This window comes from Peromyscus californicus, unplaced genomic scaffold (assembly GCF_007827085.1).
Source record: "Peromyscus californicus insignis strain IS unplaced genomic scaffold, ASM782708v3 Scaffold_9__1_contigs__length_137607984, whole genome shotgun sequence".
Taxonomy (NCBI): Eukaryota; Metazoa; Chordata; class Mammalia; order Rodentia; family Cricetidae; genus Peromyscus; species Peromyscus californicus.
This window is the reverse complement of record NW_026294617.1, coordinates 37,010,536-37,036,471: the sequence shown is the minus strand read 5'-3', so window position 1 is coordinate 37,036,471 and position 25,936 is coordinate 37,010,536. Positions and strand designations below refer to the sequence as shown.

Genomic DNA, 25,936 nt, shown 5'->3' with positions numbered 1-25,936 from the left:
CCCCAGTTAAAATAAACCAATGGTGTTTGCTCTAGAGCCACTGCTTATAGACAGCTCCATGGCAAGTTCAATGTAGTAGACTCTTCATGAGTAGGATAGGCTAATTCTTGATTATGTGACATGGGATTAGGATGGCAACATCTGGTAAATGTGAAAGTACTTGTTTATTTTTGGTAGAGAAGGAAACAATTTCATGTATATACTTGACAGAGTGCAACATCCAATTCTTTGTGAACCTGTTACCGGTCATTGGTGTTCTAGTCATATATATATTTGGTAAGCAGGATTTAAGATGAGATTTGCAAATCACACTTTTCCCACTATTAATGTTTGTTTTGTTATTTCCTCACATGGTGTGGTCAGAAGTGAATCAATGGAGTCCTTTGCATATGTTAGGCAAACGTAACATATGGGGAAGTTATCTTCTAACAGAAGGCTCTTCAACTGTGTCTTTGTGATAAATCCTTTAGCTTATCAGACTTTTATCTACCAGGCCTCTTATCCTGAGGTCATTGTATGAAGGAAACTATCATCATCAGTTTATCTCAAGGAAGGAAAGTACTTAATTATCTCTGGAGGGATGCTGAGTGTGGAGGATGCTAAACTTTCTTCACCTTTAAGACAGATGCAACAACAAGGACAGATTCCTCAGTCAAGCTGACTTCCTCCCCATCATCAAGCTTTTCTTTAAGAGTTTGGAAGGATTTGTTGGCTATTGTTCTAAAGATTTTCTCTGTATATGGCCCCTTTTCCTCAATAATAGAGCACGTGTCCTGTGTGAGGTAAAGGAAAGCTTGTGTTATTATAGATCCGCGCTTTTGAAGCACCAGTGTGTCTCTTACTGAGAACCAGAGCAAGGGCAGGCACGGGTGCAGAGCTACACCTGGGAGAAATGAAGATTTTGAATTTTTCTTTCATTTTTTGTTTCTTTTTATAGCTTCAAGGTATGTCTTCTCCCCTAATTACTTTTTCCTAATTTGAAACCTTGGGGTTTTGTTGGAATCAGTTATTCCTCGGCATTGAATCACACTTCTGTTCCCCTAGCATTTTGGTGAATGGTCCCATCTTACTTTTGCCTTCTCTTCTATGAATATCTTTCCCAAGCCTGCCATTCTCAGTTACTATTGGTATATTTCCCTTCTGGTGTCCCAGCTGCTATTACTTCCTGTCTGTCCTGGACTCTGTTATGAGTCTTAAAATCTGTGTTTTTAAGAAAGCTATATCTTATTACCCTTCCTTTGACAGACTTTCATTTCCTTCATCTGTGACTTTTCAACTATCAATGTCATAAGATGCTGTCACAGTCAAGGACCCAAAGGAATATCAATTTGTCTTCCATGTTTTCAGTATGTTAAAATGACTACCATACATAACCTTTACTGAATATTTTCTCTATTATCAAATTTGGGATGATCATAATCATGGTTACCAGAAAATTTTGTAAAATACACAAGGTGTGGGCAGTAATTATCATGTCTCTGACATGATAAACTTGTTCATATGCAGCATAAATTCCTGAAACTAAGTATAGTGCTAAAATAGATACCGCAGAAGACCACATGAGAATAGGAAGAAGCAAAGTGCTAGAGAGGCCCACAGAAATCCACAAAGATACCCCCACAACAGACTGCTGGCAATGGTCGAGAGACAGTCCGAACTGACCTACTCTGGTGATGGGATGGTCAAACACCCTAATTGTTGAGCCAGAAACCTCATCCAACTACTGAGGGATCTGGATGCAGAGATCCATGACTAGGCCCTGGGTGGATCTCTGGGAGTCCAATTAGCGAGAATGAGGAGGGTTTATATGAGCGAGAATTGTTGAGACCAAGGTTGGATAAAGCACAGGGACAAATAGCCAAATGAATGGAAACACATGAACTATGAACCAATGGCTGAGGGATCCCCACTGGATCAGGCCCTCCGAATGGGTGAGACAGGTGATTGGCTTGATCTGTTTGGGAGGCATCCAGGCAGTGGGACCAGGTCCTGTGCTCATTGCATGAGTTGGCTGTTTGAAACCTGGGGCCTATGCAGGGTCGCTTGGCTCGGCCTGGGAGGAGGGGACTAGAGCTACCTGGACTGAGTCTACCAGGTTGACCTCAGTCTGTGGGGAAGGCTTTGCCCTGGAGGAGATGGGAATGGAGGGGGGGGGGCTGGGGGGAAGGTGAGGGGGACGGGAGGGGGGAGAACAAGGGAATCCGTGGCTGATATGTAGAACTGAATGATATTGCAAAATAAAAAAAAAAAAGAAAATTCAAAGTTAAAAAAAAAAAAAAGAAAAATTCCCATAGGATGTCTGCAAACAGGTCTGTGGATTATGACTGTGGCCCCTAAATCATAGTGTCTACGATGCACACATCCATGAACAACACACATTTCTTTTGAGTCAGAGTTTATCTACTATAATTAAAGCAAATTTACAAGAAGCTGAAAGACATTTTTACCAGTGTAGCTCTCTGAGAGTCAGAGTGTTCCCAGGTCACATCATCCTCCACAGAGTGTTATGACACCTTCAAACACCAAGCCAACATGCCAGGACCCCAGAGACACAGAACTCTGGAATGTGCTCCAGATGAAATATTATGAGGCTTAAACACATTTTTATAAAAATTTGAATGCTGTGAGTTGCTTGGCAAAATTTTTTATGAAGGAAGAAAGGGAGAGGAAGAGAGATTAGAAGGACTGCATAGTTTTTTGAATCTTTATATAAGCTTATTTTGAAACTACCAATCTGCTATTCAGCAACCAGTGAGTACACAGTGAAGAGAATATAAAGAAAAGATAAACAGATGCCTTTCATGACATCAATGATAATGAAGGGTTTGCATTCTTTCCACTTAGTTATGCTCATAATTTTCAACTTTTCTAAAAATGCAATACAGTAAGCTTTCTTCTTTTAACTTCTACAAAAGCACTGAGATATCTACTCTTGGACTTCATTATGTTTCATTTACAAAAGGAACTTCTATGGTTTGTAAAGCTGCTGGTGCTATGCCTTCTCACATCCAGACAGTTCAGTGCATCCAAATGCTTTTGATTCCTCATGGGCATGTGCCATGCTGCTTTACAACCAAGGTGACCTTACTATCTTTCCTCTGGTATTCCCTCTTTCAGAATGGAGCCTTCCTACCCAGCTGAGTCTCAAAATTCAGCTTAAAGATCTTCTGTAGAAGGTCTATTCTGGGTTATCTCCATGCCTTGAGTTTCTACACATTCTGCTGTCTTGAGTTATTAAAGAAGCCACACCACAGCCCTCTGTCCTACTCTTCACTTAGCCATTTCCTTCATTTGCTTCCTAAGTCACTGATGATAGAAACCTTGTAGTGTTTGGAATGAGAATGCCCACATAGGTTCAGATATTTAAAAAATTCATTTGTTGATGCTCTGTGGGAAGCTTTAGGTGTTTCAGATTAGTTGGGAATAAAATGCTATTAGTGGCAGGATTTAAGAGTAGGAAGACTTGTCCCATTTCCAGATTGCTCTCTCTGCTTCATGGCTGCCTTTGAAGATGTGAGCTTTCAGCTTCCTATTCCTGTCTCCATAGCTGCTGCTTGCTGCCCTGTCTTCTCTGCCATGATGGACTCTCATCCCTTCTGGAGCCATAAGTCAAGATAGACCTTTCTTCCTTATTCAACTTTGGTCATGAAATGTTACCACATCAACAGAAATTAACTAATACAGACCCTGATCCTTTTTTTTGTTTGTTTTTTGTTTTTTGCTTGTTTGTTTTTTGAGACAGGGTTTCTCTGTGTAATTTTGCGCCTTTCCTGGAACTCACTTTGTAGACCAGACTGGCCTCATACTCAAAGAGATCCACCTGCCTCTGCCTCCTTAGTGGTGGGATTAAAGGTGTGTGCCACCACCCGCCCAGCCAGAAAAAAAATAGATACCGCACAATAAATATGTATTTTCAATGGCAATTTAGTAATATTTAAAATAGCTCATACCATATTTGGTGGCTTGTAAATACATTCTACTAGGGTGAAAGGGTTAATATATAACACATAACTGCTTATATATAATTCCTTTAAAATACAAAACATGACACTCTAGATATTTTGAATTATAAGATGGAATAATCTCAGAGACAGTGATATTAAGGAAGACCCCTGAGTAATGTGCAGTCATGAAAGAAGATGGAAGAGTTGAGGTTTGGGGACTCAGAGGGTCTCACCCATAGACCTATTTCCTCTAATAAACTGGTGGGTTTGGGTCTTTGTGGAAAATAGTGGAAGACATGGAAACATTGTAAGTTTTTGTTATTATGCTTTTGTTTGTTTTATTTTGTTTTTTCAGTTTCCTTGAATTATATGACTCTAACTTCAGTGCTATTAATTTCTTTGAGGCACTATATTAAAAAGATCTCACTCTCTGGGCAGATTATCTAAATAGTCATCAATTTTACAATTCACTGAAGACAGAGGTTCCCAGAAAATATGTTGAAAAGGAGAGCTGTAGACACCCAGAGTGAAACTCACCAGTGTTGGAGTAAACAGATTGCCATCCTCACACACACTCAGGAGAGATCCCGAAGAGTTGTCTCTTGATTGGTGGTGAGGGATGTCAGAATTTCCAATGAATGGTCCTCATTTGGTACTGGTGGGGTGTCAGAATTTCCAACCAGCTGGGCAGTGGTGGGACACACCCTTATTTGCAGCACTCGGGAGGCAGAGCCAGGAGGATCTCTGTGAGTTCGAGGCCAGCCTGGGCTACCAAGTGAGTTCCAGGAAAGGCGCAAAGCTACACAGAGAAACCCTGTCTCAAAAAACCAATAAATAAATAAATAAATAAATAAAAATAAAAATTTCCAACCAGGAGTTCCTCATTGGGTGCTGGTGGGGTGTGAGAATTTCCAACAAGTTGTTCTTCCTTTGGTGCTGGTGGGTGATCAGAATTTCTTACCAGGTTTTTCCTCTTTGGTGTTGGTGGGGTGTCAGAGTTTCTTACCAGATGTTCCTCATTTTTTGCTGGTGGGGTGTGATAATTTCCATAAAAGTGTTCCTTGTTTGGTGCTGGTGGGGTGTGAGAATTCTCAACCAGTATTTCTTTGTTTGGTGCTGGTGGAATGTCACAATTTCCAACCAGATGTTCTTCCTTTGGTTCTGGTGGGTGTCACAATTTCCAACGAGGTGTTCCTTGTTTGGTGCTGGTGGGTTTTCAGAATTTCTAACAAGGTTTTCTTCTTTTCGTGCTGGTTGCTGTGAGAATTTCCAACCAGGTGTTCTTCTTTTGGTGCTGGTGGGGTGTCATAATTTCCCACCAGGTTTTCCTCATTTAGTGCTGGTGGGTGTGAGAATTTCCAACCATGTTCCTTGTTTGGTGCTGGTGGGTGTGAGAATTTCCAATCATGTTCCTTATTTGGTGCTGGTGGGTGTGAGAATTTCCAACCATGTTCCTTGTTTGGTGCTGGTGGAGTGTGAGAATTTCCAACAGGATTTTCCTCCTTTGGTGCTGGTGGGTGTGAGAATTTCCAATGAGGTGGTCCTGGTTTGGTGCAGGTGGTGTGTCATAATTTCCCACCTGGTTTTCATCTTTTGGTGCTGGTGGGGTACAAGAATTTCCAGCCAGATGTTGCTCCTTTGGTGCTGGTGGGTTGTGAGAATTTCCAACTAGATGTTCATCATTTGGTCCTGGTGGGGTGTGAGAATTTCCAATGAGGTGTTCCTCATTTGTTGCTGGATGGGTGTGAGAATGTCTAAAGAAGTGTTCCTGTTTGGTGCTGGTGGGATATCAGAATTTCCCACCAGGTTTTCTGCTTTTGGTGCTGGTGAGGTGTGAGAATTTCCAACCAGATGTTCCTCCTTTGTTGCTGGTGCTTGTGATTTTTCAAACCAGGTGTTCCTTGTTTGGTGCTAGTGGGTTTTGAGAATTTCCAAGGAGGTGATCCTTATTTGGTGCTGGTGGGTTGTGAGAATTTCTAACCAGTATTTCCTTCTTTGGTACTGGTGGGATGTAAGAATTTCCAATGAGGTGTTCCTTGTTTGGTGCTGGTGGGGATAAGAATTTCCTACCAGGTTTTCTTCTTTTGGTGCTGGTGAGATGTCAGGATTTCCAACCAGATTTTCCTTGTTTGGTGCTGGTGGGGTGTGAAAATTTCCAGTGGGTTGTTTTTCTTTGGCACTGGTGGAGTTAAGCACATGTTGTCTTGGCTGGTATCAGAGCTCCGTGTAATCATCAGATTTAAAATGATGTTTTGATTTGTTTCTCAGAATGTAAAAAAAAAGAAAGGAGATCACTGTATGTTGTCATTCAACTCACTAAAATTTTATAGTTTACACATCACCTGCATAAACATAATACACAGAAAATAACAAATATTATGGCATTTATAATATGAGTCTGCATTATGAGGGACATGATATCTATTGGCTTATGACCCATACTTGTAGGTTAATCAGTAAATTCTGGTGTTTGTCTTGGACACTATGCATATTGGTATTAGGTCAAGCAGTGATGCAGTATACAATCTGAGTCCTCCTGTGGGAATTCTTGACTGAACAGCATTGGGCGCTATAATGTAACCACAGTATCTGCACTTCATCACAGGTCTTGCCTGATGCATTTCTCTGACCGCCTTTAGCTCCGCCCCCCCCCCCCCCCCCGAACTACGAGCTCAAATCTGAGATCACAGCACAGTTCTCCCCTATGGGTGTATTATACTATATGAAGACTTCCAAAAGAGACAGGCATGGTGGTGCACACCTTTAATCCCAGTTCTCAGGAAGTAGAGCCAAGAGGATCTCTCTGAGCTTGTGACCACCCTGCTATACAAAGCTAGTTCTAAGACAGTCAGGACTGTTAAAGAGAGAAACCCGGCCGGGCGGTGGTGGCACACGCCTTTAATCCCAGCACTCGGGAGGCAGAGCCAGGTGGATCTCTGTGAGTTCGAGGCCAGCCTGGACTACCAAGCGAGTCCCAGGAAAGGCGCAAAGCTACACAGAGAAACCCTGCCTCGAAAAATGAAAAAAAAAAAAAAAGAGAGAGAAACCCTGACTGGCAAAATTGAGTGACTATTCTGAGTATTATAAAAATCACTCAGGAGTCAAAATATAACAGTAAGTGACATTTCTCCACATAGTCTTAATTTATTGTATATGTGGCACTGCTAGGATTTACTTCCTACATAAATTCAGGACCACTCTGAAGAAGGAATGACAATTCACAGGCAATTTCTGACAACAGGAAAACACGTATCATGTACAGGTGAAGTTTCACTTCCAAATGGTTTTAGTACACTCCCAATGGCTGTTTGTTGTAAATGATGTTTTCAGGTGCTATGAGTCTAACTCATAGGTTAAGCTAATAGAGCATCTATACTTACCCATAATTCCCTCACTGTGGAGAGGAGCAGTTGGACTTCTGGGCACTGCATCATTGCCTGTGGGGCATGTCCTCCCACTGGGACAGGGGCTTCTTCTTGTTTCTTTTCCTCTGTCTCAACACTGTTGGTGGTTGGAGTGTTCAGGAAATTGTAAGCCTTCTCCCCATCAGAGCAAAGCAATGAGCTCTCATAAATGAGCTCTTCTCCAAATATTTTTGGATAATTCTCAATAAGGAATTTGCCAAGAGAAATCTGTGACTAAACAAGGCAAACACAAAAGGTCTCTGTCATTTTGCATGGTTGTAAATCACATTTGATATATGAGCCTTGAGGCTAAAAGTGTGTAGTTCAAAATTCAGGGAAAAAGTCAGCTTCTATGAAATATAGGGGAGTTTTCTGTTAGAAATTTGAAAGAAGATTTTTGATATCAGATGATAAAATGTGATCATCACAGTGCAATACTCCGTAAGAGGATGATTTCTAGTGCTCCCCATGGGAAGGCTAATATATACTGTTAACATGAAAAACTTTTGTTCCATTTGTGGAGACATGACTGAGCATGTTTGTAAAGATGCTTACGGAAAGGTACAATTAAGGAGGGAAGACTACCCCTGAACATGGGCTCCATCCTACTGAAAGTTCCCATTGGGTGACTAAAAATGAAGAGACAGGCAAAGGCAACTGAGCAGCAGCATTCATGTGTCTCTGATTTCTCAGTTCAGAGCCCATGTTAACAGCTTGGCCCATGGGTTCATTATATTGGGAGATATTTGAAGTGAGGCCTATTTGGAGGGAACTGGATCTGCAATGACAGGTTGTTTGGAACCCTAGCTTTCTTTTCCATTCGTTGATTCTACATGATATGAGGAAAAGATGTCCTGAGTCAGAACTTCCTGTGATGTACTTCTTACAGGTCCAAGAGCAATTGCTCAATAAATAGTTAATCAGAAACTCAAATACTAGGGTCTTTATACTGAATAAATTCTGGTGCTTTATTATAGTACTTGAAATGTGCCTGCCATAGGAAAGTGTCTCTAATCCACCCATAATCAGCAACAAGAGGCCAAGGATATATTTAATCACACTAACCAGGCCTCAGAACAACATATCTGATGAACAATCCATATTGTCTTTGTTTAGTTGGGAAACTACCTTGAAAACAAGTAGAAATTCACACATCCCTCAGTGATGACATCAAGGGTTCAGTCTTGATTTTCTAACCCAGCACCCATGTTTTCTTATCATTTCACAATACTAGCTCTCAGTGGGTTAGTCTAGCAATATTCTAAATTGCAATCGACAAAGGACTGAGTCACTGAGCTCAAATACCCATTTAAACTCTAGTAACTCAAAATCCACAAGCGATTTTTCCCCTCCAGGACAATCTTGTATTCCTGTCTCATTGTGAAGACTTGTTTATTCTAGGAATAAAATATATGCCTTATTACCTTTTTGGAGTTATATGTCAATCCTGAGTTGCAGGAACTAGGCAGGCATAAAATACTCAGGGCTATGCAAATGGCTAAATTAGAAGATGTCATATGGTTGACTTCAGAATTTTTCTCAATTTTGTAGAATATTCCGAAAAGTTGTTTCAAAAGAGTGACATTCAGTTGGGGTAGTTGCTCTAAAAGACTGAAAACAGAGACAAGTTATTTTAAAACAATAAATTTTACTCATGAAATTGTAAATATGAAGAAAGGGAACAGAGTAACTGTATCTTATTCATGGTCCTCTGAGAATAAAATGAGTAATATGTCCTATAAATATTGCTTGAAATATCTCCCAAAAGTCAGAAAAAGGATAAATATAATTGATATGTATGTTACATAAATGCTGAGATTAAAAGCATGGGCCACTGTGACTCCCCAAGTCATACTTCTCCTTTCAAAATGTCTTCTATGTTTGTGAACAATTGAAACCTTTTGTTGTCAGTCAATAGGTTTAGTAAGTGATTCTGTGGTATATGATCTAATGTATCTAAGCAAACATTATTCCTATTTTTGTTGGTGTTGCTCAAAAAATTAGTGAATCATTACCTCCGCACTGCAGCTACTTTGTTTTCTTCATACACTTGGTCAAGGACACCAAGCCATTCATCATATAGTCTAGACATCAGCACACTATGGAAGAAACTCCTTCCATCCATAGAAAACATTTTTTTGTAGAAAATATAATTACAGGAATTGCTAAAAATACTTTCAACTGTAAAATTCAGTTTAGTTAAAACTTTGTTCATAGTTCCCACTCTGTCCCGTAGTTAGAACCTAGTCTTACATGTAGATTCATTAAATTTTGTCCATCAAAACTAGAAACCTAAGACAAGATTTTGAGTAGAGCAATCTAGCACACACTTAAGAGATCAATACCTCATTTCAAATTCTATTTTTTTTAATTTATTTATTATGTGTACAGTGTTCTGCCTGTACGCATCCCTGCAGGCCAGAAGAGGGCAACAGATTTCATTACAGATGGTAGTGAGCCACCATGTGGTTGCTGGGAATTGAACTCATGACCTTTGGAAGAGCAGCCAGTGCTCTTAACCTCTCAGTCATCTCTCCAGCCCACTCAAATTCTATTTTTAAATGGCAAACATACATGGTATGGTGATTTCTTCACAGTCAAGGGCTTTTTGCTTTTCACCCTAATGGCTCTGAAACAAGTGATCTAACTGCATAGACCCATGTGCTCATAAGCAAAAGACTTTCTTTCAAGTGCTGCGTTCTGAGAAAAAATGCTTCTAGTAACATTGTTGTGGAATATTATATTAAGATGTGTTACTTTTGTATATGTTGCATTTGTTTAATTGTATAGCTGTGTTACTGTGCCTGTCTAAAACACCTGATGGTCTAATATAGTGCTGAACCTGCCAGTGCCAAGGCAGGAGAGAAAAATAGTTGGGGCTGTCAGGCAGAGAGAATAAATACGAGAAATCTGGGAAGGGGAGGTCAAGGAGCCAGAGGAGGAGGAAGACTCCAGGGGCCAGCCACCCAGCTACACAACAAGCTACAAAATAAGAGTGAAAGTAAGATATGCAGAAGTAAGAAAAGGAAAAAGTTCAGAGGCAAAAGGTAGGTGTGATAATAAAAAGATAAGAAAAGCTGGCAAGAAAGAAGCCAAGCTAAGGCTGGGCATTTATAATTAAGAATAAGCCTCTGTGTGTGATTTGAGAGCTGGGCCCCTCAAAAGAACAAAACCAACATTTTGGTGCACAATGTGGGGCTCAAATCCACGACCCTGAGATTAACAGTGTCATGCTCTACAGAATGAGTTAGCTGGGCATTTATAATTAAGAATAAGCCTTCATGTATGATTTATTTGGGAGCTGGGTGGCAGAATCCCCAAAAGAGAAAAAACAAAAACCAACATTTTGACATACCAATATAAGGCTTGATATTCCATAGGGCCTGAGAATGCTTGAAAAAACAAAACAGGATACAGCTTCTTTAAGAATTTATCCCAGCTGGTGAGCCCTTGGGCAGCTAGTATGTTAAGTAGGAACAAAACACTAAGTATAAAATGCCTGCCACAGTGCAAGCATCAGCATTCTAGAGACCCAGGAAGGTTGAATGCAGTTCTTGGCCATCTCCTTCCAAACAGGCCTTTGGCTTTCTAGGCTTGGCTTTCATGACTCAAGAATTGGACAGAGTCAGCTGAGGAATGCTGCAGAGGATTCAGGTGCAGCTTAGTAGCTCTAAAGTTTGCTCACAAGGTCAAATAAGAATAGAGATGCTCAGTAAAAGAGGTCCAAAATGGAAATACTGCTAAACAAGTTCCAGTGTGTTTTACAATATATGTAGGCTTCAGAAAGAAAAAAAGGATATAGTCATAAAAAATGAATAGTTTATAAAACAAAGTAAAAAAAAGCCACCATGTAAGATGGGGAAAACCCTGGGAGTCTGGATCTTGTGTAGTATTGTGGTGATTTTAAATTTTTTGAATGTTGACAACCAAACAACAGCTACTGAGAGACATGGGATTGAAAGAGGGACTGATGACACACCCCAGCCTTGATATTGTAAGAGAGACATGGATTGACAGAGGGACTGAGGACACACACCAGCCTTGATATTGTAAGAATGCCTTAACTAAAACAGAAGTCAAAAAACACATGTATATAATGGAACTTAAAAGATGCATTGCTTTGGAGAAGCGGTTTTGCTTTTGTTTCCACAGAAGATGAGAGGCTGTGGATTCGTCCCAGGTTAATGTGGATCAGGTTTGATCAAGAGAGACCTCCTGAACCTTGACAGGTGATATCTATCAGCAAAGGTTACTGCTGGTCTTCCCTCGACTTGGTCATTCTCTCAAATTTTTCTCAGGGACCTCTGGGGATCCCTTCGTCCACAGACAGCAGGAAGCAGTTTGAAGAAAACGAAGTCCACATTCCCAAAAGATGGGTTGTGGGAGGCTTTTGGTTTTTTGGTGGGTTATGGATGTTTGCTATCATTTAGGGGAATATAGGAATGATAAGATAGAATTATATATTATTGAATCTACTTTAAATAATAAGATAGATTATTGAGTCTACTATAAACTAAAAAACAACTATTAATTTAAAATATTTTGTATTTGCAAGGATTTTTATATATTGATACAAATTTAAGGTATTTTTTGTTACAACACACAGTACATATGTTTCTATTCTTGTTTAAAAGACTTGTATATTGATACAAATTTAAGGCCATTTTTGTTAAACTGTTTATATGTTCCTAGTCTTGTTTAAAGGATTTTTGTATATTGATACAAATTTAAGGTTATTTTTCTTACAACATATTGTATATATGTTTCTACTCTTGTTTAAGGTATTGTACCTATGGAGTTCTTTTAAAATATAAGGTAACATTCTATTTTTGAAAGTTATTATTATGAACTATTTAGGATAATCAAGAAACACAGGTTAGTAGTTAGTCATCCTTAACAATCAAATATGTAGATATGTTAGGTTTGCTTTCAGGATCATATAGAGTTATATTTTAGATATATGGTCTTCAAAAACAAAATATGGCACTTATAAGATTTTGTTAACCTAAGGTTTTTTATGACAATGAGACAAGTCTGCTCTTGCCAGCACCAATTTACTTCAGAGATGATGGGCATTGAAGAAACTCCTTAAAGAGTTTGCTTTCATTGTGGCAAGGTTAGCCACTGGGCAAAGAAACTGCTCTTGACTTTGACTGCTGACAATGTGCTGTGCAGACTGCACATGCAAGACACACAGGAAAAAAAACTACTCAACTTTGACAAAACAAGGCAGGACAGTCCTTCAAAATTCCTGCTTCACAGAAAAGTCTGTCAGATATTTTGCAAGACATGGAGGAAAACTATTGATGAACTTTGCCAATACAAGGCAGAACAGTCCTTCAAATTTTCTGCTTCATTGAAAAATTTTCCAGATATTCTCAGCCTATAGGCTGAAGATAGATGCTCCAACATTGCAGAGGAACTTTAGTTGACTGTCCAGGCAGACAAATGTCTCTGTTGTTAGATAACATTATATCCTTCTGGGTCTTTGATGGAGTTAAAGACTAGGTAGTTATAGTTCCAATTTTCCTTAGTTTGATTGTAAGTTAGGTGTAAAACTTTGGACTTACTACGATAGGATAGATAATGCATTATTTTCTCTGAATATGCTAACTACAAATGGACAGAATATTGCAAATGTAATTCTTACTTGAATTGTTTTTATTTTATGAAGTTTTACTATGTTAAAGTTAAAACCTTTCATTTTTATTCAGGCAAAATGGGGAAAATGTTGTAGAATATTATTTTAAGATGTGTTACTTTTGTTTATGTTGCATTTGTTTAACTCTGTGAAGCTGTGTTACTGTGCCTGTCTAAAACACCTGATGGTCTAATAAAGAGCTGAACAGCCAGTGTTGAGACAGGAGAGAGAAATAGGTGGGGCTGGCAGGCAGAGAGAATAAATAGAAGAAGAAATCTGGGAAGGGGGAGATCAAGGAACCAGAGAAGGAGGAGGTTTCCAGGGGCCAGTCACCCAGCTACACAGCAAGCCACAGAACAAGAGTGAAAGTAAATATACAGAAGTAAGTAAATGAAAAATCCCAGAGGCAAAAGATAGATGGCATAATTTAAAGATAAGAAAAGCTGGCAAGAAAGAAGCCAAGCTAAGGCTGGGCATTTATAATTAAGAATAAGGCTCCATGTGTGATTTATTTGGGAGGTGGGTGGTGGGCCCCTCAAAAGAGCAAAACCAAACAACAACATAACATCCTGTAAGTGGTGGAGGAAATGGAATGTGCGTCTTTTTATATTGATTGTCAAATAAATATCACAAAACTGGGCAACAATATGGTTGCTTAAACAATACCTGAACAAAAATATCATCCTTAGTAGCATTAATTTGAAATGCAGAAATCTTATGAAACCAAATTTCTAGATGTAGAACTATAGACACATAAATACTACTGAGAGTAGAAAAATAAGTCTTCCTCAAAGATGAACCCCCTAATTGGTAATCCAATACCAACTGGTGGCTAAGAAATAGTGCATATACTGCTAACCATAAGTGGACTCATCACATGATTTTAACATTTTTATGGATGTATATGTATATATGTATGTAATAACAAAAATTAAAAAAAAATGGACCCTGCATTTGAGAGGAAGTGGGAAATTGATAGGAAACAAGAGGACTTACAGTAAGGAAAGGAAAGGAGTGAAATGAGTGATTTAATTTTAATTTTAATTGTAACATAAAAGTATCATTCTATGGGGCTGAAGAGATGGCTCAATGATTAAGAATGCCTGCTTCAAAGCCATGAGAACCTGCATTTGGATGAGAAGGAGACAGGAAGATCTTGCAATCTTACTGAGTATGTTTAGCCAAAGTATATGTGGAGGAGATATATGTTCTAAGGAAGGAAAACCTGCCTCTCAGAAAAAAACATAGAGAGTGACAGAGAATGATGAAAACTGGTACAAAACAGACCTAATTAGGCATGTACACAACGTGTACACTCATATGCCTGTAAAAAATGACCCTCCATATGCTGGGGGATATTATGGTGGTATTTTATTTGTACTGAAATGTGATTTTAATTGTATATTAATAAATAAAGTTGCCTGGGGGTCAGAGCTATTAGAGCCATAGCAAGAGTGTGGCGGTGGTGGCGCACACCTTTAATCCCAGCACTTGGTAGACAGAGCTAGGAAGCTCTCTGTGTGTAAAAAGATACAGCCAGCATTGGAGACACATGCCTTTAATCTCAATCCCAACCATAAGACCTGGAAGTCTTTACAGACAGGCAGTGATGAGGCATGGGTTTACAACCAATGAGAAGGCAGAACCGAAAGTTTTTATAAAGACACACAGGAAGTAGGTCCCTTTCGGAGATCTCTCTTGGCTGAAAAGGATCGCTGAAGCAGGAAGGGTGAGGCTCTTAGCTCTGACCTCTTGGCTTTCTTCTCTGAATTGTCTCTGTGTTTCTTATTTAATAAGACTGTTGGTTACATCTACATATTTCTATATGCAGTGAATATATGTTGTTCCTATTTCAAATGGTTAATAAATAAGCTGCTTTGGCCTATGGCAAGGCAGCTTAGAGGCAGGTGGGAAATCTAAGGAGAGAGACAGGAAAGAAGAAAGGCAAAGGCAGAGGGACGCAAGCCTGCTGCCGAGGGAGCAACAAGATGTCAGCAGATGGGTAACACCACGGCCACGTGGCAACATACATATTCATAGAAATGGGTTGATTTAAGATGAAAGAGCTAGCTGGCAAGTGGCTAAAGCCATGGGCCATATAGTTTGTAAATAATATAAGCCTCTGTGTGTTTATTTGGTTCTGAGTGGCTGCAGGACCACAGGTGAGAGAGATTTGTCTGGACTGCAGGGGACCAGGCAGGACTGGAGAAAACTTCTGGCTACATTTGGCTGCCCAACATGGAGCAAGGAGTTTCCACCTAAACCCTGAGAGAATTTTAAAAAGGGTTCTAAAATGGAGCCAAAAGCAGCTTCCTAGTTGTGTCTCTCAGGCAAACCATGAGCTACAGTATGGCGGGTTCGCAGCATGTGGTCTTGACCTATAGCATGGCAGATTCCTGCTGTAGTACACAGAGGTGTCTCTGAGCCATGTAGCATACTGCATGGTGGATTTAGGTTTTGCTAGTGCAGACAAAAAAAAAAAAGGGGTTCTGAGCTACACACTCCTTGATAGAGGCATAGACCCACTGCCTCCATGAGTTGGCAGAGAGCATGGCTCCCAGAGCTGGTGATGAATTACCTCCACCATGTTGGGAACCTGAAGTGGGCAGAGCCAGCAGCCAAAGCTGCCATTTCAGTCTTATCTGTGCTGCAGTTTAAAGCAATAGATTGACAAAAAGACATATTCAGATGGAATAAACCCCTAAATGCTTTATGTTATGTGTAAAAATGCACATAGGCTTGGAAGAGAGAGGAAAAAGGATAAACAGTTATATAAAGAAATAGATAGTTTTAAAAAATAAAGTGTTTAAAGAGACAGTAAAAGTAATATAAAAAATAAGCCATGTAAAGATGGAAATTACCCAGAGAGTCTGGATTATATTGTCTTTGGGATTTTTAACTGCAGAAAGATATTTGATTGTAAAGGCTGCTGAATTAAGCCTATATATATATTTAAGGGTGTCTTGACTTCAAAATTTTTGTCTAAGACTATATTGCTTTGGAAAAGAGGTTCTGCTTTTGTTTCCACAGAAGATGAGAATGTATGGATTGCTGCCAAGCTAAGATGGTTTGATCAAGGAAGACCCCCTGAGAGGTCGCCAGATGTTCCAACATCCAGATCAGCTTCAAGGAAACTGGCTCAGACTATCCAGTCTCACAGACTACTCTAGTCAGGACTTGACCATAATTCTTAATTTTCTCAGAATCCCCATAAGATTGCCAGCACCCCCAACCAGCAGGAAGTAGTATGAGAAGCTACGCCCAAATTCCCAAAATATTGTTTATAAATGTTTATTTTTATTTAAATGGGGTTAATTATAATTGCAATCTTTCTAAAAAAAGAAAAGGGGATAGTATAGATATGATAGGATAAAAGGGTAGATTATTGAATCTACTTATAAAGATCAACAACTTGTTTAAAATGTTTTACATTACTATGGATTTTAGTTTATTGATACAAATTTAAAGTTACTTTTGTTATACTGTATGTATATTTCTGTTCTTGTTTAAGAATTATGTTTGTGCAGCTCGTTTGAAATTGCAAAGTATACAGATTAACAATTAGTCATCCATGATAATCAAATATATAGTCATGCTAGTTAAGTTTTCTAGGTATACATAGATATATTTCAATTAGGTAGGTAATCTTCAAACACTTTAAAGACCTACAGAATATGGCATTTAAATGTTTTAAAAACTTAGACTTTCCTGAACAATGAGACATGTCTGCTCCTGGTAGTACCAATTTACTTCAAAGAGGAAGAGGGGCATCGAAGACACTCCATATGGAGTTTATCTTCTTCTTGGTAGAACTGCCATTTGGACAAGAAACTATTCTTGCCTGGAATGATTGACAAAATGTTATATATACTGGACATGCAGGACCTATGAAAAATGACCACTAAATTTTGCAAAAACAAAGCAAGATGGTCCTTCAAGTTCCTGCTTCACAGAGGAGAGTGCCAGACATTCTACAGGACATGGGGAGAAGTGACTAAAAAGCTCTAGGCCTATTGGCTGAAGATGGATGCCCCAACATTGCAGAGGAACTTTGGGTGACTGTCCGAGCAGCTGGCTGTCTCTGTCATTCTAGATTTTTGGAAGTTGCTTATAACACACTTCCTATTTACTTAGGTAATATTATATCCTTCTGGGGTCTTTGATGTAGTTGAAGACTAAATAGTAGTAGGTATAATTCTCCTTGGTTATGATAAAAGATAAATTAGACATGAAACTTTAGACTCACAAATATGGGATAGATGATAGATTATCTCTTTAATTTTCCCAAATACACATAGACTAGATATTGCAACTGTAATTCTTGCTTGACAACTGTTTGTTATATATAATTTTACTATGTTAAAGCTAGAACTTTCCTTTTTGATTAGATAAAAAAGGGGAAGGTCTGGGGGATGTCTTTCTGCACACTGTGAATATATGTTGTTCCCATTGGTTAATAAATGGGCTGCTTTGGCCTATGGCAAGGCAGCTTAGAGGCAGGTGGGAAATCCAAGAAGAGAGACAGGAAAGGAGAAAGGCAGAGGCAGAGAGACACTGCCTGCTGATGAGGAGCAACAAGATGTCAGCAGATGGGTAACACCACAGCCACATGGCAACATATAGATTTATAGAAAAGGGTTTATTTAAGATGAAAGAGCTAGCTGGCAAGCAGCTAAAGTGATAGGCCATACAGTTTGTAAGTAATACAAGCCTCTGTGTGTTTACTTGGGTCTGAGCAACTGCAGAACAGAGGGTGAGAGACATTTGTCTGGACTAAGGGGGCGGGGCAGGACCCGAGAAACATCCATACCCTATGATTATCTTGAAACCTGTGTTGCATGAGGAACACAGAGGAATCAAATAAAAGATGCTTCATTACATTACCATTCACTGTGACTGGTTTATGCTTGAACCCTTGTGTTGTAAGCATCAGAGGGACCTTTTGGCTTATCAGATTTCTATCATTCCTGTCTACTATCCTTCAAGAGTAAATGTGATGAGGGAAACTACTCACACAGATTGAGAGGAATCCTGAGTGTAGAGGATAAGAGGACTCTCCCTATCTTTTAGATGCCACAACAGGGACACTTTCGTTGTTCAAGTTCACTTCTGTCCCGGAATCCAGCCTTTCTTTTAGGGCTCAGAATAACCTTATATCCGCAGATGTTCTGAAGATACCTTCAGTGATTGGCCCCTTTTCACTAATAAATGATAGCATGTCCTGAGAGAAAGAAAGAAAGGCACCTGTCACTCTACCTGCAGCACAGAGCAGGGTTTCCTTCTTCTCGAGAACCAGGCTAATGGTGTGCACAGGTGCAATGCCAGCATGGATGAAGAGGACCTGAACTGGTTTTGGTGTTTCTATCTCCTGTTGTACCCATCCCACCCTAATGTTAACCCTGAAACCTCAGGCAATGTTTATTTATAATTGGATTTTCCACTACAGTAAAGTGATTTAATCCAACTTTTCCAATACATGGTTTCTGGTGAATAGCCCTCGCTTACCTTTCTATTCTTAAGCCAATGATTTGATGCACACTTGTTTCTCCACTTGATGATAGAATCGAAGGGGGGTATTTGGAAGCAGGATTTGGTCCTTAGGACAGCCAGAGAAGAACCATGTGAGACCTACCAGAATTGCTGTGGATAGATTGCCATCCTCACAAATGGCAGTCAGATCTTTTCCAAAGAGTTTTCCTGTTTTCACAACTGGCAAGATTGTGCACACTTGATCCTGGTGGGGCACAGAGCCCTTTTGGAACAACGAAGATATGCAAGGCCATCTTAACTGTTGGCTCCTCTGTATCTAAAGAGGAGATGAGATCATTACATGGAGTAGTTTAATTTATGCAACCTTTGTCACAGATTTCCAATTGCATAATGTACATGTTATAATGCATACAACGAGGTTATCATTTCTGATATAAAATTCCCCACATTCTTAAATTGGTTACTCATCCTGTTGTGTGTGTATATGTATAGTCTTCTTCCCTATACTCTACACTGTTCATCATGGAGACCTAATCTGAGTGTTCTTCTGTGGGAATTCTCACTACACAATGCTGTTTAACCCCCACATTACATCATGAGGTACTTGATACCTAGTTAACATGATTCGTGAGTTATGTCCCATCAGAGGCCTCAGTGTCATACCCCTTTTCATAGCCACCCTCACTGGTATTCACTGCTTGATGTGCTCCAATGTCAGAGTGTGTCTCTTCCCATTCTGAGCTTTCTTGCTGAGCTTTTGGAAGAACCACTGTCAAATTTCATCAGCAGATGCCCTCATGAGAAAGTGTACATGACTATGTTTGTCAGACAGACTCTGGGCCCATGCCCCCAGTGTGTTAGTTCACAGCTGAGATCAAAGTTTCTTTTTTCTTCTAAGATTGCTTTTAGAATATTGGACCATAATGAAATCTTTAAAAAGTTGCTACAACAGCCAGGCAGTGGTGATACACGCCTTTAATCTCAGCACTTGGGAGGCAGAGCCAGGCAGATCTCTTTGAGTTCAAGGCCAGCCTGGTCTACAGAGCAAGATCCAGGACAGGCACCAAAACTACACAGAGAAACCCTATCTCAAAACAAAACAAAACAAAACAAAAACCCAAAAAATTACAACAAATTCATTAACAGTAAACAAAGGAGTCGCAGAACAAAACACAAAATAAACAGTCTTTTTCAGCGTACAATATACTGGTTGGCTTTCCAATACCAAATAGTCAGACCTTAAAACACAAGTAATATCATTCAGATTGAGTAAGATGTGTGAGTGAGTGAGTATGTGTATGCTCATGTGCACATGTGTTTATATATGTATATTGGTAATTTTTTAAAAAGACAAGAATTCGAAAGCAATCAAAGTGATTCATGAGAGGTTTTGTAGAAAGGAGAGGAAAGGCAAAAATAATGAAAGTATAGTATAATCTGAAAAAAGATTTAAATAAATTCAAAGGCCCCGTATATAAATATTAGGTCCATTTCTAGCTCAGACTCAGATCTAAAGGCACACATAAAACACAGTTGTTTTGTGAATTGAAATGAGACTAGAGACTGGGATCCAATCCTAAGGCCATTTCTACTCAAGCCCAGAACAGATGATCTCCCCTTCCATACATATAACTTTTCTGTGTAACTTTCATTACAGGTTTGTCTAAGTGCAGTGATTAGGCCATGTTTTGCTCTGATCATAAAACCACATAATGGGGAACATATGAGGATCCAGGTCTTAGAAATCATATTCTAATGGGACCAAAGGTGTATGCACACATGGTTATGTGTGGGCAGTATCTTGGCATACCAGCTTATAGTGACAATCTGCCTGGAAGAATGAAATGCTCTCACTATGGACAAACTGAGTCTCACAGCACTTCGAATTCTCGAGTCTAAACCGGGGCATGTTGTTTGGTTTTTTATTTTGTGCCTTACGATGCCCCTTTCCAAGCAAGAAATGACACTATGCATTGATATTTTATGCAGAACAGAAATTGGAATTGAGAAAGGCCACTTGAAGGAAGGTCAGGGACTCACTGCTCTGCTTTTGGCTTCTTGCTGGGTCTCTGGGCCTTAGGATGAATCGCCCCTGTATATCTGGTTGTTGCACATACAGCCCAGGCAGGACAGGAAAAGCTGTGCAATTTCTTGATTCCCATCATCGATTGACAGTATTTTGAATGTTTCTCATTATAGTGTCATAGGGATGCTCATGCCCTATGAGAAGAAAATACGAATGTGAGTTGAAACTAAGGGTAATGAATGTGAGCAAACCTGCCAATGTGCTTTAGCATGCCCTGTTATATTGGATTTCTCCTTGTGTTTCTGGACCAAGTAGACTGTACACCCTGGAGCATCAGGAGCCTCCCTGGAACACTCTGATGAGGTAAGGATGTGTAAGCCAAGAACTCTAAAAACAGAAAACTTTCAACTTGTCACTTTGTTTGAAGAACATAGGTCCATCAGTGTACTGTTTAGGGGGACTTTTGCTGTGCTCCCCTGTGACCGTTTTAAGGCCTGCTGGTTTCTGCCTTGATATCAAGATTTTTACATCATTAGAATATTACTTCACAGGTCTAGCATAGTATTAACATAAATATTTCCCATTCCATAATTGACATTTATAATGAAAAGGAAATATGTTTATATGGGGACCTGGTACTCTAATTCTCTTAACCATGTCAAGCACTGCTCTGTTCAATATTTTCTGTCTCATGATGTCTGTCACATTTATAAAGGATCTATTTCCACTCATACCTGTACCAGCTTCTTGGTCTGGTTCACATGCTTCATGGCAGTCACAGAAGTACTGGGGTCTGTTTGAATTATCCAGTCAATGAAGACACTAGGGGTCTCTCAGAGTAATTATCTCTAAATGACCACTGCAGCTCTTGGTCAAGAGGACACACACATGTGAGCAGCAGACACCTCCTTTCCAGCAGCATTCACTAACACAGAGCTGCTGTTATAGGTAGAAATTGGGCAAGAACCTCACAGTCCATCATGGGTCAGGTCAGCCAAACTATCCACTAGTCACTCCCACTTGTATAGGAAAGCTAGTCTCACAAACCAGGACTCCAAACAACTCACCTAACACCATGTAGAAGTACTGGTTGGACCATCTGTCACTAACAAACTCTATATTTGAATTAATGAAAATGAAGCTTCTAAAGTTGAATTAAAGATCACATTGCTGCAATAAGCACAGAAAATGTGCTAATATGAATTAATTTTGTGAGTACATGTGGCTTTTGCAGGGATGAGAGTGACTGAGACCAGAGATCATGGAATCTTGATCCTTGGCATAGAAGACAGTGTAGGATCAACACAGGCCAAATTATATGTCTGTAGTGTACTATGGGATGTCTTTCTGTATGCTGTGAATATGTGTTGCTCTGATTGGTTGATAAATAAAGCTGTTTGGCCTATGGCAAGGCAGCTTAGATGCAGACAGGAAATCCAAGCAGATACACAGGAAGAAGAAAGGCAGAGGCAGAGGAGACACCATCCCGCCATCCAGGGAGCAGCATGTAATGGTACACAGGTAAAGCCACAGAACATGTGGTGACATATAGACTAATAGAAATGGGCTGGGTTTAGTTATAAGAGCTAGCTATCAAGAAGCTTGAGTCATAGGCCATGGCCATAAGTTTGTAAATAATATTAAGCCTCTGAGTGATTATTTTATAAGCAGCTGTGGGATGTGGATGGGAGAGATTCATCCTGACCTCAGAGCTGGGCAGGACCCGAGAAACCTTCTGACTACGGCAAAACCAGCCTTCTTGTTGCTTATCAACAGATTCCAATGAGGTTCATGTGACCCAAAGTCCAGGTTAGTGATGATTCAAATGTGGAAGACTGGTTCAGAAGGCTGTGTTAGAGCACACAAAGAACAGACAGCAACCTACATGTGCACTCTGACAGGCTCTGTGCTCTGGATGCAAGCAGAGCTCTCTATTCTGTTTTGTTTGTAGTTTTAAAAGGCATACTTTATGTGTTTTGTTCATTATTTTGTGTCTCCAGTGCATAGAACAGTTCTGGGTATATAGATGGTACACAATACACAATTTGTGAGTGACTGCTGAAGAACCAGAGTTCAGATACCAGGGTACAAATAGGATGAGCTCTGAACAGGGGAGGAGTGGGGATATGCATCAGAATGAAGGAGAGAGGTCCTCAAATTAAGTCAGGTGGGATATGGGGAAAAGCTAACTAAGTATGAGTAGCTGTTCCCAGGTTTAAGAGTTATGGGCAGCATAGATGGGTTAATCCACTTAGAGGGTTCAGAGGGACATAACCACTGAGATAAAGCAAGAAGTTAGCCCAAGACACACACACACACACACACACACACACACACACACACACACACACACACACACACAATTTGGTAGACATATACCTGGGGACCACTCCTAATAGACACAGCATTTTAACTTAAAAGGAAGGACTAGATCCATGGCTCAGTGGTTAAGAGAACTTACCATTCCTGCAGATGACCCAAGGGTCCATGTGGCAGTTAAAACCATCTCTCACTCCAGTTCCAGGGAATCCAGTGCCCTCTTCTGACCTCTGGGGGCACAAAGCATACATGTGGTACTCATAGATACATGCAAGTAAAATACTCGTTGTCTTAGTTAGGGTTCTTATTGCTGTGAAGAGACACCATGACCACAGCAAATCTTATAAAGAAAACATTTAATTGGAGCCACTTACTTATAGTTGCAGAAATTCAGTCCATTATCATTATGGTGGGGAGCATGGCAGTGTGCAGGCAGACATGGTGCTGGAGCTGAGAGTTCCTCATCTTACAGGCAACAGGAAGTCAACTGAAACACTGGATGGTATTCTGAGCATAGGAAACCTCAAAGCCCACCCCCACAGTAGCACACTTCCTCCAACAAACCCACACCCACTCCAACAAAGCCCCACCTCCTAATAGTGCCACTCCCTATGAGATTATGGGGGGGCAATAACAATCAAACTACCACACTCAGAAACATAAAATAAAATACAATTTTAAACCAATAACAATAAAAAGGCCTGCAGGACTTCCCCAGACTAGAGGAATAATTAAGGGGAGGATCCAGGCAAGGAGGTAGATGACATGGCTGACTACATTGCTTTGTGAACAGGCAAGGAAGAAATGGAATAATGAGGAACGTTTGCTTTTAAAGACAAATCTGGTAGAGAGCTGTGAAAAGCAAGACCCCAGTAGAGGAAGGAAGCAGCAATGCGACAAACAAGAGACAGTACAGAGAACAGCAAAAGTTAGTGAAGAGGGACTGCCAACCATGAAGAAATGCTTCTGAGCCAGAGGCTGCAAACCCCTCACTGATGCCGTGTGATGCTGTGTGATGCTGTGTGATGGCCTGATGGCGTGTGATGGTGTGTGATGGTGTGCGATGCTGTGTGATGGCCTGATGGTGTGTGATAGTGTATGATGGTGTGCGATGCTGTGTGATGGTGTGTGATGGCCTGATGCTGTGTGATGGCCTGATGGTGTGTGATGGCCTGATGCTGTGTGATGGCCTGATGGCGTGTGATGGTGTGTGATGGTGTGCGATGCTGTGTGATGGCCTGATGGTGTGTGATAGCGTATGATGGTGTGCGATGCTGTGTGATGGTGTGTGATGGTGTGCGATGCTGTGTGATGGTGTGTGATGCTGTGTGATGGCCTAATGGTGTGTGATGGCCTGATGGTGTGTGATGGTGTGTGATAGTGTGCGATGGTGTGTGATGCTGTGTGATGCTGTGTGATGGCCTGATGGTGTGTGATGGCCTGATGCTGTGTGATAGTGTGTGATGCTGTGTGATGGCCTAATGGTGTGTGATGGCCTGATGATGTGTGATGGTGTGTGATGGTGTGTGAAGGTGTGTGATGCTGTGTGATGCTGTGTGATGTTGTGTGATGGCCTGGTGGTGTGTGATGGTGTGTGATAGTGTGCGATGGTGTGTGATGCTGTGTGATGCTGTGTGATGGCCTGATGGTGTGCGATGGCCTGATGCTGTGTGATAGTGTGTGATGGTGTGTGATGCTGTGTGATGGCCTAATGGTGTGTGATGGCCTGATGATGTGTGATGGTGTGTGATGGTGTGTGAAGGTGTGTGATGCTGTGTGATGCTGTGTGATGTTGTGTGATGGCCTGGTGGTGTGTGATGGTGTGTGATAGTGTGTGATGGTGTGTGATGCTGTGTGATGGCCTGGTGGTGTGTGATGGTGTGTGATAGTGTGCGATAGTGTGTGATGCTGTGTGATAGTGTGCGATGGTGTCTGATGCTGTGTGGTGGCCTGATGGTGTGCAATGGTGTGTGATGCTGTGTGATGGCCTGGTGGTGTGTGATGGTGTGTGATAGTGTGTGATGCTGTGTGATGCTGTGTGATGCTGTGCGATGGCCTGGTGGTGTGTGATAGTGTGCGATGGTGTGTGATGCTGTGTACTGTCCTGATGGTGTGTGATAGTGTGTGATGCTGTGTGATGCTGTGTGATGCTGTGTGATGCTGTGTGATGGCCTGGTGGTATGTGATGGCCTGATGGTGTGTGATGCTGTGTGAGCAGAGAAAGAAGGAACTGGGGTTTGTTTCTGCCTTTGTAGGTGGAGAGGAGAACAAAGGTGTCTTGAAGGGAACAAATTTAGGGAGGCCACAAAAGATATGGTAAATTGTAAGTATATAAGAGAGAAATATTCCTACTGTAGAGACCAGAGTGGGGCATCTGATCCTCTGGAACTAGAGTTACAGGTAGCTGTGAGCTGCCATGTGGGGCTGGGAATTGAGTCAGGGTCCTCTGCAAGAGTAGCCAGTGCTTTGAACTACTGAGCCATCTCTCCAGTCTGTAAGCTCCTTCTTTAATAAATCACATTTTCATTGTACAAAGTGGCAGCAGCTGCATTGAAATCTACAAGTCTTCCTTAGTATAGATGGAGCAACTGTAGCAAAAAAAAAAAAAAAAAAGTAGTTCCCTAGCATTTCAGTTAAAGGCTATCAAAAGCAAACTTGTTTTTAAATTTAAGAATCCTACACGGGTCAGGAAGGAAGAGTAGTAAGGGTGGATGTGCTACACAGAATTTCCTAGGAAGTTCAGATAGAAAATGTTAGAACCCAGAAAACTACACAACCTTGTGTGGCTTTCAGTTTCTAGTGGTGGGCTGTAAACTTCTAGCACTAACTAGGGAGAATATCTTTCCTGCCTCATTGTAAGACATTGGCTTTAGAAAGACTGTTGTTTCTGTTTCTCCTCCAACCTATGTGACAAGTAAACTAAACAGTTACTAAACCACCCTTGATATTCAGCAATGTACAGGGAAGAGATTGGGCCTCCTTGTGAATTATGTCTTTGCATTTCTTGTTTGTTTGGGTGTTTTGTTTTTTACAAAAAGCCTTTAAAGAGAAGTGATGGCAACAGCAATTAGCAATAGCAAGAGTCCTGGCCACAAAGAGCATTTCTAACTGA

General features: G+C 40.5%; 1 protein-coding gene across 1 annotated transcript in view; it reads left to right on the top strand.

The window, feature by feature from the left end:
- Ankub1 (ankyrin repeat and ubiquitin domain containing 1) overlaps positions 1–25,936 on the top strand; it is a 103,226-nt gene extending 77,290 nt beyond the window's left edge. The window contains 1 exon segment of the mRNA XM_052731731.1: positions 25,863–25,936. Coding sequence (XP_052587691.1) covers positions 25,863–25,936 — 74 coding nt within the window.